We start from the raw sequence: 14081 nt of genomic DNA, 5'->3' as shown, positions 1-14081 counted from the left end.
GAAATAGAAAAGGAAATCATCCAAATTTGGAATCAGTTTATCTGTTAATCAGACCTAGTATTAGATCTGATCATTTGTGCCAGTACATATACGTACATGATGTTTGAAGCATATCCCTGTATTAATAAGTTGATGTATGTACAAATTTGAACTTTACTAAACGGTCCGGGCTTGAGGGCATTCGCGCCATTTGATGCCTCCATCCTTTGACCCAAAATCATACTTACACGATGCAATATCCGCCTGCAAAGTACTACCACTGGAAAGATCATTTTCCTCCCAATCCGTATGGGTTGAAGTGAAAAATGAACTAAATTTCCACCTCAACCCCTTCCAACACCAAGGCCGAAGCCCGAAGCTGATAGCATTCCGCGGTTGTAGGCGAACAGCAAGCAGGGGGTTTTCCGTAAAACTTGCGGAATCTGCGGCGGAAGCCTGAGTCGGAGATGATACGGAGCCCGCGCTTGCTGACGAGGGCCGCTTAGACGAGACTCGCTGGCCTCGTCGGGTCGCCCGGCGGAGGCGGAGGCACGGAGGACGACGACCTCTTCGACGATCTCGTCCGTCAGCGCCGGCGGCATGCTGCTTGGCGGTGGATCGAGGGATTGAAACGAGAGTGCAGCGGGTTATAGGCATCCATGGGATAGAAACAGAGCACGCACATCTCAATAAGGAAAAGCAAGAGCAGGACACGCGTGTCGAAAGGACATGGGAAACCAGCGAGGTCGTCTTCTTCTTGCTATGGTATGGCGCGAGCAGGTCGCATACGAGGGCGATGCCGGGTTGCCATACCCGAGCACAGATTCCATACCGCCGACCACAACTTCCAAACAGGCCCGTACCTATGTTTTTTTTTTTTGGCCCTGGTGCAAAACATAAAGTGAGGCCTATATTTATAAAATGCAAAAAGCTAAAGTGCACGTAGACTTCCTCGTGTAATACCATAATACCATAAGTATTCATGCAAAACGATTAAATGACGAATCTTACTTACTAATAACTTCTTAGCTTCCATTAAAAAACATCATTCGTCTAGTATTCTTCGAAATGAAATCTTCAATTATATCTTCGTACTTAATCTTCTCTAGAAGATCATTTTCAAGCGCAATTATCGCCAATCCATTTAGCCTTTCTTGTTTCATAGTACTGCGCATGTAGGTCTTTAGCAACTTCAATTTGGAAAAGCTTCGTTCTGCGGATGCAACTGTTACAGGAATAGTTAACAAAATTCTGTATGCAACAAGGGCATTAGGAAAACAGCCCATCCGTTTCACAAACTTCAGAATATCAAGAGGGCCCATGTCTTCCTTTGGAATGAAATCTTGGAGGAACTTTAACTCCACATGTAATTCCTTGCCATCAATATCAGAATGGTCACCACTCTTAAGTGCAGCCTCAAGATGAGCACAAGAAGACAACAGACTCTTGTCATCTAAGGAGCATAATTTCTTTGAAGTAAACAAAAAACCAAAAGTTTTTTCGTATCCCTGGTATTGTTCGAATCTCTTTGTAAGTGAAGCAATAGCTTGATCAACAATGGATAGAAAATAATTGATTCTAATTAACTCCTCTGTAGATTGTGAAGCAATAGATTCATCTTCAGGTGCCTCATCAAATTGCCGTTTCCTTTTGATTTTACGCTTGGTACGGAATGTTGGTTCAACATCCATCTCATGTGCAATTTCTTTTGCAGATTCTAATGCATTTGGAAAACCAGTTTCTCTATACTTAGTGAAGAATGAAATCAACCCCTGCACTTTCTCAATAGCAATATCAATAAGCATATCCTTTGCTTGTAATTGTTTACTGACCAAATTAATAGCAGATAATACTTCATACCAGATAACTATTGCCACTATAAATTCAAAGTCACCAAGCTCATTGGTCGCCAAGGATTTAGCTTCACTACATATTGTGGCATCATTATCAGTATCTGACACTTCCCGTAAAGCTTCTCGTATATCCTGCATTTGGAACCTTATAGCCTTAACACTGTCAACACGACTCTCCCAACGAGTTGTTGACAATGGCTTGAGAGTGAATCCTGATATGTTATCTTTAAAATTTGCCATCTCTTAGTGGACTTACCAAATATTGTATAGATATGTTGTATGATTCCAAATTTTTTTTTGCTTTACCGCAACTCTTTGCCATATCACATAGTGCTAAATTAAGACTATGACAGCCACAAGCAGAATAAAAGGCTCGAGGATTGATCTCCAAAACTTTCTTTTGTACCCCTATATTTTTCCCTTTCATATTTGATCCATTATCGTATCCTTGTCCTCTCACATTGTCTATATCAAGGTCAAGATTCTTCAATTCATTTTGTAAAACATCAAATAACCCTTGGCCTGTAGTATCATTAATATCCAGAAAACCTAAGAATGATTCCTCAATGCAAATAGAATCTGAAGATGTGTCAACATATCTTATGATCAAAGACATTTGTTCTTGGTGGCTTATATCAGAGGTACAATCAAGGATAACTGAGAAATATTTTGATTCCTTTATTTTTCTAATTATTTCAGACCTGATAGAAGCAGCAAGCAAATCTATTACCTCATTCTGGATGCCATGACCGAGGTAATGTGTATGGATATCATCATTTGTATGCGTTGAACATGCTCCTGCATAACCGGATCAAATTCAGCCATCATTTCAACCATGCCTAGAAAATTGCCATTGCTGTCCTGATACAGCTAGCTATTGGTACCACGAAATGCTAAGTTATGCTTTGCAAGGAATTTTGCAATCAAAATAATTCTGAACAAAACCTTCCTCCAATGTTCCTTTTCCTTCTCAATTTCTCTATGAGCAACTTTATCAATAGTTTGGTTGTTATCAAATCTGAGACGCATGTCATACCAAGAAGCCATATTTGTAATATGATATGCACTAGTTTCATGATCTTTAAGTCGAGTGCCAACATGTGACCAATCACTCAGACCTTCATTTGCTAGCTGACTCCTTAAATGCCCCTTTCTTAATAACTTGCAACAAAAACAGAATACTCTATCAAGCTCTTTGGAATATACCAGCCATTCTCTATCACAAGTTTCCCCATTTGATAAAATTCTAGTATATAATGCTGCAGAAAACCTCCTTGATAACCTATCTTTAGGACCTTTCTGAATAGACAAGTCCCTTTTAGGACCCTTTTGGACCAAAATATCAACCTGTTTTTTATCTAGTCCATCCCAATATCTTGGATCAAATATGTTAGGCTGAAAAGGAACCCTCAAATCATTGTCACTTTCAATACTAGCTAATCCATCGAGGGTAGCATCAACACCATCCGCATTGTTGGGATTAACTTGCACTGATTCAGTTCCTAAAGTGTGAGCTTCAACGTTGTCTGTGTTATCACCGTGATTTCCATCACTATGTGCCTCAGGAGTTTCATCTTGTGCACTAGTTTGACAGTTCTTAACAACAAATCTATCAAGAGCACCCTTTTGAGTCCGAGCAAATTGTTCAAGCCTTTGTTTCTTCTTGCGCTTTTCATTACCTGCCTCATATTTTCTATTTCTAGAAGATATGATATAATGATAAATAAATAGGACTCCCTGTTTCATGAATTACAAAGCAACAAAGCTAAATTAACATTTAACAAATCATTGACCCAATTGCACACAAATCATAGAGCCGGTCACCTAGCATTACATTACCTGGCGGTAGCTTTTGCCTTTTGTAGTTCTGTTGTGCCGTTGTGGAGAAGACCTGCCGTCAGATGGTCAGAGGCAGGTGGAGTCGCTGCATGCAGGCTTGATTGCGGCAGCGCAATTTCGCATGCAGCTCGGTGACTCGGCGAGATTGCAGCGGCCGGTGGCGCTCTAGCGATTAGATTTAGAAATTAGAATAATCGGCAGGCGGCAGCGGCAGGCCAGGCCTACTAGGCTGCTAATCAGTATCGGATGATTCGGATCGGACGGTCCTGGTCCGGCAACACGGCAACAGATTCTCCAATCTCTAGGGCCCAGGCTAAAAACACAAAAAGTTGCATGGAGCCATGTAGGCCTGGTCGCATACTCGCATGCAGGCAGGAATAGAGGCCACCAGAGAGAGATTGACAGGTCAGTAGGTCACGTACTCACGTACACATGGGGGCCCCAAAATTTTGGAGGCCCGGTGCGGTCGGCCCACTTGCCATGCATGATGTACGGGCCTGCTTCCAAACCATCTCCGCCACCGCCCTCCACCACCTGCGTCCATATATTCAAGCAGTGGCGGGCCCACTTAGATTCAATGGTATACAATTGAATACCCATTATTTTTGAAAAAAAATTCATATACATAGTGTATTTTAGATATATGTATGAAAAAAATAAAAATACAGAAGCTAGCATAGACATTTCACTCAAAAAGGCCCACCGGAAGCCAACCTCGCTCTCCCTCGACTGGCCCAACTGGCCCATCCGGCCACTCGATTTCCCCCCACCCCCACGCGTGAGCACGCACACGCCAGAATCACGCACCACGGCCAGCGTGCTCGAACCCTAGGTGGCGTCCGGCGGCAGCAGCGGCGGATCGGCGGTGGCGACGCCCGACGGCTGGCGGGTTGGGACTGGGAGGGCGCCCGGCGGTAAGCGGCGGCGGACGGCCTGTGCGACTGCGTGGTTGGCGCCTGCGCGGCGCGATCGCGCGGAGCCAGAGCGGCGGCGCCGCGGCGGCTGACGGGTCGGCGGCCGACGGGTCGGCGGCGGCAGGCGACCTGCGCGCTACTGGGCGGCGGTAAGCGGTGGCGGGCGGCCTGCGCGGCGTGGAGCCGGAGCGGCGGCGCCGCGGCGGCCGACGGGCCGGCGGCGGCGGGCGCGCAACGCGCTACTGGCCGCCGTGGGCGGCTGGGCGCGCCAAGCTTCGGCGCCACGACGCGCCGGCTCCACCCTTCGCGAGTCCAGTCGGCCGATGCGGGCACACGGCGACAGCCGGCCCCAAGCCCCCAAGGCCCCTACTATCTACTGATTTGAGGATTTTGTGAGCTGCTATTCCTGATTGTTTGTGAAATTGAGGTGAGAATTTTCAATTGTTTGTCAAATTGGGATAGCACATCAACTTGCAAAATGTGGATGCTCATGAATTTAGTTCAATGTGAAATTGTAAATATCCAATAACTTGAAATTGTGTAACTTTTAGGTTTGAACCAGGAAGAGGAAGGGTAGTGCCGCTACTGATTTGAGGATTTTCATGGCGAGGGCTGCTGCAAAGAAGAGACAACCTGAACCGGAGAATGTTAATCAATCTTGCAATGAAAGCCAAATGCAACTAGTGTTATTCCAAGGACATCATCGCTCATTTTCAAAGCATTGTAGAACAGAAAGTTGTCCTATAGCTTGTAAGTTGTAATCTTTGTTACCATTTTGCTGTTTAGCCTCTTTTTATTTCACATGTTGCCAGTTTGATATGTTGATCATTAGTAGCTGGACAATTTCAATTTGTGATCAATTTTATTAATCAATGATGCTACCACTTAATTCTGTGTTATAAAACTATAATTTATTCTGTCAAAAAAAATTTCTTGCCATCTCCAATTTTGAATACCCATACTCCAGATCCTGCGCCCGCCACTGTATTCAAGACGGGACACAGTCACACCAGACACGCATCCACCACCCGGCATTGTTGTCGTAGTCTTTCCGCAAGCATCTCGACATGGTTACGGCGACAGCACCCATGGCCATGGCCACGGTCCTGGTGGTGGACTCGATCTTGCTCGTGCGGCCGGCCTTCGCCGCCCGGCGCCACCAGTGAGACGCCATGCGGGACGTCGTGGTCACCCAGGACGAGGGGCACCGCCAGTCCAACGGGGCCAAGAGGTTCGCCGTGGAGGTGGCCAACCGCGGCGGCGACGCGGTGTCCGGCATCCACCTCATGTGCGGGTACAACTTCCGCACCGTCCGGCCCGTCGACACCGACGTGATCGTCGAAGTCGGCCACGGCAACTGCCTCCTCATTGACGGCGGCTCCATCGCGCCCGGAGGCACCGTCTCCTTCAGCTACACCAGCTACATGAGATACGACATGACCCTCCTCGCCACCACCTACGACGGTGGCAGTTCCTAACGGCCGCACCTTGCTTCGCATAATCGCTTCATGTATAAGCCTTCTTCTTGTGGCGTGTACTCGTATGTCATGGCACACGTGGAAGATGAATTAGATGTCGTTTGATTATTAGGTTAGTGTATATACGAAAACTACTTTTAGATTAGAGATTTACTCCTCATCAATCGATTGAAATCTTGCTTATCCATCAATCACCAAAATCTCTACTAGAAAAAGAATGGGTTTCGGGAATTTGGAGGATTCAGGGTTGGAGGTTACCTATGGCTTGCGGTACTAGAGGGGGCTCCGCGAGGCTTGCCGGCCGGCGGTGGAGGTGGGAGAGATGGCGGGGGAGCGGAAGCGGCGAGGGTGCTGCCGGAGCCGAGCGGTGGAGGAACCCCAGTGGTGGGCGGCGGAGGCGGCGGGAGCATCTGGCCCGACGGGTTAGCGTCGGGAAGTGGAGGACGGTGGTGGCGGAGGTGGCGGAGGCCGGCGTAGCCGGGGGGAGGTGGGGGCGGCGGGGGCGGCATGCCTGGCGTCGGGAGATGCCGCGTGTGGAAGATGAAGGGAGGATGAAGAAAGAGAAAGGAGAGAGTTAGGACCAGATGGACTGTTGGATCAAGATCCAACAGTTATAGACGTTGATTGATAGAAAAACTAAATTTCAATTGGTTGATACCGAGACACTTCTTTAAATGTATTGACTACTTGAGAAAAAGAAAATAATAATAGAAAATGGTCATTGGTCACTAGCAAAAACCACTTGAAAAATTAAGTAAATCTTGTGGTGTGTAAAATATATTATAAACATTGCAGAAAACTGTGCTGGGGAGCATCCTGCCCGGACACAAGGGAGCAGAGGATGCTAATCTGTTTTCCTCTGCTACCTCTCTGTCAAAAGAGTGAAAGACTCAAAACAGGGCAGGCAGAAACCACTACACAGTACCCACATCTTTTGATCTTTGCATGGTGCACCGTCAGACATTCCACGCCAGGATGCCACTCCACTGGCATGAAATATCTGCCTCCCACTGCTTTATTTCACCATTTGGAAACCATCTCCTCTTGAAGTTAGTTGTGTGCCAAATAGTTAGTGCTACAGGTGTAGAGAGCCAGTAAACAAAAGATGGACCGATTCAGAACTAAACTTGGCAAAAGAAAAAGGGAAAGCTAAACTATACTCGAGCATTTTGGAGCCCCCTGACACTCGAATTTCTCTTCTTCCTGTTGAACCCATCTTCCCCACCTCCGGTGATGCTTGGTTAAGTCCAATGAGGTTTGGCGAGCTCCGGCAGGGTTAGGAGTTCGGGGGTCAGGGGTTCCAGATTTTGGGGGTTGGGACCTCACCGGCGGCCTTAAAGGGAAGGCTAGCGGCGGCAGGCTGCCCGACGGAGGTGGCGGACGCGGATTGTAACATCCCAATTTTCCTTAAAATTTATCTAGCAACTTAAACCATAGAGCCTTGCATTTGAATTATGCATCGAAATATAGTTTTTCATGAACACATATGCATATGTTTGAACTAACTACTCCCTTTACTTCAGGAAAATCCCATGCTATATCTCTTTTAAAGTCTATACCTCAAATTTTTCAAATTTGAAGTTTGGAATTTCAAATTTGAACTCAAATTCAATCCCAAATAAATAGAAAAGGACAAAACCTCAACCAGGCCAGCGCCTCTTATTTTTGGCCCACCTCTTCTAGCCCGGCCTGCCTCTCCCCTCTTTTCTCGCTCGCAATGCCCGACAGCCGGCCCAGCTCGCTCGCTCGCTCATGCGGCCCATCCTGGCCACATGGTGATGCCAACATGACGTCATCGTCATCTTCCACATGCATCCCCCTTTCTCTCCTTCTCACCTGCGCCCAACGATGCCGCGCACGCGGACCTGCACTCCCAGTCGCCCCTACTGCTCCCTGACGGGCGCGCCGCCATCACCCATACCCCCTCCATCACCCGCGCCTGTCAGAGCCTCCCTTCCTACTCAAGGACGCGCCCACCCCTATCCACTCGTCACGCTCCAAGAGCACGCCGCCGGTGGCATGGCCAACCCGATCTCCACCTTCCCGGTCGGATTCACCACCCCGGTGAGTGCGCCGCATGTGCCTGCACCAGGTGCACTTATTGCCCCCCTCCCAGAACAGCCCCCCTAGCCCCTCCCTGTCCTTATCCACCTCCGCCGGCCATGCCACGCGCCGCCATGCCATTGATCGCCGGCCAGTCTGGATAAGCACGACCAAGCCTGTCCGAGCCCCCAAGCCTCCTTGCTGGGCTATAAAGAGCCTCCCTCGCCACCTCTTGCTTCCTCGCCCCTCCCCTCTCCACCTCTTCCCCTCACCGTGCCTCCTCCACCCACCGCCATGTTCTATCCCCTAGAGCCGGGCCGGGTCAAAGCCGAGGAGCTCTGTGCGGCGCTAGACACCCTCCCCAGTGTGGTCCTAGCCCTAGAGCAGCTAAGCCTGACCGACCTTGCTCCGCCACCACCAAACCCCACCCTAATTCGCCACCGGCCAACTCCGGCCATCACGCTGCCTGCGTGAACCCTCACCGCCCTCAGGTATAGCTGTCATGCTACCCGCGCCGCCACCTCCCCTCCTCACCCACTCTAGCTCCCCCTCCACACGGCCGCCATGCTGTCGGAGCTCCGGCGAGCCGCCAGCCTAGCTCTGGCGCACCTCTAACCCACACGAATGCACCTGTGCACGCCCCAAGGTCCCTGATCACAGCCATATACTTCTTAGGACCCCAAACCTTGCCTAGGCCCTACTTCCAATTCGCTCCGTTGCTGCTTAAAGCTCCAACGAGCTCGCGCCTCGCCGCCGGTCACCACCTGTTGACCATAACACCCTCCATCTGTTCGCCTTGGCCACCTCTACCCCTTGGACTACTCCTTGCCCCCTCCCGTAGCCTATGCTGCTCGGTGTGGCCCGCTCCGGCAAGGAGCCCTGCACCCCGCGATGGTTCGATGTCCTAACCTGAGCAATGTTGCCGCTCCCTGCTCCCATTTCATGTACACCACACACACACCCCTCCCCTGGTCCACCACCTGACCCTCAGGTGTACCACATGGCCTGCCACGCGGACCGCGTGGGCCTCCCCTGCCACGTCACCACCTGGCCCACCCATCAGCCTCTCTCCCTTTCTCCACCTTGTTCCGCTACAGCCACACGAGTAAATGCACACCAATTTTCATCTAGCCATGTTAGAAACTTCTAAAAATCACCAAAAATTCCTCAAAAATACTAGAGACCATTTAAAACCCAACCATACCTTGTTTTTCCAGATCTCACATCCATAACCCCTGTAACTAAATCCTCCTCCTTTCATTAATGAAAAACCCCATATTTTATGTGGCTCAAAACTAGGAAACTATTCCGAGGAGCTCTATAACAATCCCAGAAAATTCTAGGAAATTACCCAAGCCTCCTAAACCCCAATTCTACTCTCGTTTAAACCATGTTTGATGTATTTCTATGATTGCTTACGTATAACTACGATTATGTAAAAAATGATGACGTCGGAAACACTTTTGACAACCTGGATTACGAGGAAGAAGCTTTGAACGACCTAGACTACAAGGAAGGCAAGTCCCAAAAATCATCATCATCTTTTGATCCCAAGCTTTATTAAATAAACCAAGATAATAACTGATTTATTTTATAAGCTTTGCATATTTCCTTTATTTCCTTGCTTAGCTCATCCTAATAATTTTGATATCTCCTTGATATCATGAACCCCGTATAGACTAGGTCATATCATGACTCACAAATCCTAAGGAAGAGTGAAAGTACTTTTAGAAATGGCATAAAAGCAAATAAAGTGAGTCTGGCAACCAGTTAAGGTTGGACCCACGAGTAAGAGGGTAGCCTCGATAGAGGATCCTATCCTAAAAGCTTACTCTGGTCATATGAGGACCGGCTCATGGGAAAGTCTTTCTAGTGGACAGTACAACCATACGTACCAAAAAGGTATAGCTTTTAGGAGTGCCTAAACATGTGAGGTCTTGATTCACACCCCACAAACTGAACCTAATAAACCATCCCAAGGGGCCACGGTGGGTAATAGATAGACTGGAGCAGGACCTTCACAGAGTCCCAGGTCTGGTCGGCACGGGTCACGAGTTGAGGTTCGTAGGACCTGTTGACATTGTATGTCAAGTTATGATGCATATTTTTTGGGATAGAGTCCATGAGTGGACATAGTGTGACCCCTGTTTAGACCCCAGCCATATCTATGGACGGAGTTAGGGAATGTTGTCTAGCTAGGAATAAACACGGGTGGGTACGGGTCTCGTAGGTCAGTACCGCCTCCGTACAAGGTATGGGCTAATTGAATGTGCGGGTAAAGTGTACACCTATGCGTAGAGTTAGAAAACTATTCGAATAGCCGAGGATCTTGATCAAGAGCTCACATAGTTAAAGCTCCCATTGATTAGTCTTAACCTGCTTTATAAAAAGAGTGGGATTCAGGATTGTCCTGAAGTGTGTCTAGAGATAAGGCAGAAGTCGGCTTAGGTAATCTCGGACGGATCCTGATGCTCTTAAAACTTGGGGACTGGTAGGGAGGTAGATTCCCCTCTAGGACCAACAACTTATAGATATCTGCATTACATTCTTTTCAAATGTTACAACCATATATACTATGCATAAAACTAGCTCTCAGGCAAACTACTACCTATTCCTTGAAATCCTGCATGAAATAATACAACAAATGTGGGATTTGCTGAGTACCTTTTATATGGTGCTCACCCTTGCTTCCCCTCCCTTTCTTCAAAGGAAGAAGTTGTTGGTGAAGAGGACGAGGATCTTGAGGATCTGCCATAGGAGCCAAGCCGCCTGCAGGCTTAGGACTGCTATGTAGAACTCCGCTATATAATTAAGGTTGAGGCTAAGACCCCTCTTGTATCTTTAGTAGTGTACTTTCTCTTTTTTTACAACCTTATGTAAATTATCAATAAAAGTTACAAAGTATGGATGCGATACTTCTCGTGTGAAGTGCATGTATCATCTACTGATCCAGGGAATGATACGAATGACATTCGGGGTCCCTTTTTATTGTCAGCCCCCACATGGGGCGATGATGGTGATGACGGTGGTGGTGCGAGGTGGGCTGCGGGGGTGACGGCAGCGGCAGGACGAGTGGGGAGGTGGCTGCCGTGGGCGGGCTAGGGTCTTGCCGAAGGTCCGCGCTGGCCGTCGGCACGACCCTCCGGCGAGACCCTAGCCCGCCGCGGCGGGGCAGCAGCTTGTCTCGATGGGAGGGCAGGGGCAGCGGCTGATCTGGGTGGCGGTGGAGCAACAAGGTTGAAGAAACGGAACAAATGCACGGAGGATGAAGAAGGAGCCTTGGCCATTCAATCTACATCCTCGGGTTACAAAAATCGGGTGTCAGGGGCTCGAGAAATACTCGAGTGCCCCATAGACAACCTCAAGAAAAAGCAATGCAGTACTACACAATTCAACTATTCAAGTGAAATAAAAGTTCCTAACCGGCTAACCCATTTAAAGTTTTAGCTCATGAGCTAAACTGCCAGCAACTGAGGCAACCCTGAATCCCCCAAACCCAAACCCCAAATTCCCGAATCCCATTCTTTTTCTAGTAGAGATTTTGGTGATTAATGGATAAGCAAGATTTCAATTGATTGACGAGGACTAAATCTCTACTTTTAAAGCCTAATTGGGACATTCCTTGGAGGGCTATTTATCAAGTGGCCGCATTTCTTTGTTTAAAAAAACCCCTTGACGACTTGACAGTAAATTGTTAAGATGAACCATAGTCCTTGGCCATTTGATAAAAACACTCGAAACTGTTATAAATTAGAAGCACATAGTTGACAATGTATGTATGTGGAACCAATCTTTATTTTCTTATTCATTGAGTCTGTAAATAAGTTCCTTCTTTAGAAAAGAAGATAACCCTTGACCTTCAGATGTGACCCTTTAGCTCCAAGAGTTAATTCGATATAAGCCCACTAATATTAAGTTTCATAACAGTCCCCCTTGGGTGAATACCACAACCAACTTATGCCTCATTAAAAACTCCTGCCAAAAAACCAATGGGAAAAAAGGAAAGGAGAAAAGAGTACAAGGTTGCCACTAGATGCATTGCACTTGTTGCCTCATTAAAAACCTTTATACGAGAAATTTCATAAAAACTCGCTAAAGGAAAAAAGAGCACAACATGTATGTCTTCAAGACTTGAAATATGATCTCCAGGACCATAATTTTCATAATGTTTATGATCCAAGAATATAAGCTAATTATCAGAGTTTTACTCCTCCTGAGTTCTGCAAGTCCTTCAAGAACTTCATGCCGATTTCTCGAACATATCTTTGGAATGTTGTAGCTGGGAGAGATTTTGTGAACAAATATGCGAGATTATCACATGATTTAACTTGCAGAATAGTCACCTTACCTTTCTTCTGGAGTTCATGAGGGTAAAAGAATTTAGGAGATATGTGCTTAGTTAAATCATTCTTTATATAGCATGTTTGCATTTGTGCAACGCATGCTGCATTATCTTCATAGATAGTAGTGGGGGTATTGGCAGTATTAAAACCACATGATTTCTGGATATGGTTAATCATCCGTCTTAGCCAAACACACTCACGTGAGGCTTCAAATAATGTTATTTATCTCTGAGTGTTTTGTCGATGTTGCTACTAAAGTCTGCTTACACGACTGCCACGAAATGGCCGTACCATTATGGAGAAACACAAAACCAGTCTGGGACCTTGCATTGTGAGGGTCTGATATATATCCAACATCGGCATAGCCCACCATGGTCAAGTCAGGTTTCTTCGGGAAAAACAAACCAATATCTATTGTACCTTGGAGGTATTTGAGTATTGTCTTAACACTAACCCAATTCCTTATGGTCAGGGATGCACTATATCTCGCTAGACAGGTTACCGTGAATGCAATATCAGATCTAGTGCAGCTTGCAAGGTACATAAGTGCTCCTATGGCACTTAAATAGGGAACTTCAGGTCCTAGGACATCCTCATTTTCACTCATCAGTCTAAATGGGTCTTTATCTTTATCAAGTGATCTTACAACCATTGGAGTTTTTAACAGGTGAGCCTTTGACATGTTAAACCTCTCAAGGACCTTCTTTGTGTAGGTCGACTGGTGTACAAGGATTCCTTTAGGGACATGCTTGATGTGTAGACCTAAGAAAAATCAAGTTCTACCTAGATCTTTCATCTCAAACTCCACCTTAAGGTAGGCACGTGCCTCCTCAATGTCCTCCGTATGGCCTATGATGTTCAAATCATGAACATAGATTGAGATGATACAAAATCCATTTTGGGACTTTCTAATAAATACACAGGGACAATCTTTATTATTTACATAACCTCTCTTCAGGAGAAAGTCACTGAACTAATTGTACCACATCCGGCCAGACTGTTTAAGCCCATACAGAGACCTTTGCAATTTAATGTTGCAAATGTTGCTATTGGTTTTAGGATCTGAAATTTTTAGTCCATAAGGAACTTTCATATATATATTTCCATATCCAGGGCCCCATAAAGATATGTGGTCACCACATCCATTAGCTGCATTTCAAGATTTAAACCTACCACCATTGATATTAAGTATCAGAATGTTATACCACTCATAACAGGAGAGTATGTTTCATCATAATCAATGACGGGTCTCTGCAAAAACCTTTGTGCTACAAGCCTCACTTTTTATCTCGCCACCACATTATTCTCATCCATATTTCGAACGAATACCCATTTGTATCCTACAGGGAATACTTTAGGAGGGGTGCGAGCCAAAGGGCCCAAACACTTGCCTCTTATTAAGCAAGCACAATTCTGCCTCTATAGCTTCTTTCCATTTGACCCAGTCTGAGCGCTTCCGACACTCTACCATGGACTTTGGTTCTGGATCCACATCGATCACATCGATGATCTTAGAGACAAAATTTATGTTGACAATTGTAGTCTTTCTGTTATACAACCCTCTTGACTTAGCATAGTCTATGGTGATTTCTTCATTCAAATCATCCAGATCATCCTGATTTCCCATATTTA

General features: G+C 46.5%; 1 protein-coding gene and 1 pseudogene across 1 annotated transcript; one reads left to right on the top strand and one right to left on the bottom strand.

Annotated features, from left to right (window-relative positions):
- Window positions 1–1004: 1004 nt before the first annotated feature.
- On the bottom strand, window positions 1005–5759 carry LOC101772552 (annotated as a pseudogene).
- LOC101772154 (TPD1 protein homolog 1A-like) lies at window positions 5758–6063 on the top strand. The gene has a single exon (XM_004966785.1). The coding sequence runs from the start codon at window positions 5758–5760 to the stop codon at window positions 6061–6063; it is 306 nt and encodes a 101-aa protein (XP_004966842.1).
- The last annotated feature ends 8018 nt before the right edge of the window (window positions 6064–14081 follow it).

The sequence above is a fragment of the Setaria italica genome, chromosome IV (assembly GCF_000263155.2).
Source record: "Setaria italica strain Yugu1 chromosome IV, Setaria_italica_v2.0, whole genome shotgun sequence".
NCBI classification, from domain to species: Eukaryota; Viridiplantae; Streptophyta; class Magnoliopsida; order Poales; family Poaceae; genus Setaria; species Setaria italica.
Note: the sequence above shows the minus strand (reverse complement) of the source record. Positions and strands in the feature narration are given on the sequence as shown.

Bases quoted from the DNA above. Each gene is read 5' to 3' on its own strand.
- LOC101772154 (XM_004966785.1), top strand. From the start codon at position 5,758: ATGCGGGACGTCGTGGTCACCCAGGACGAGGGGCACCGCCAGTCCAAC.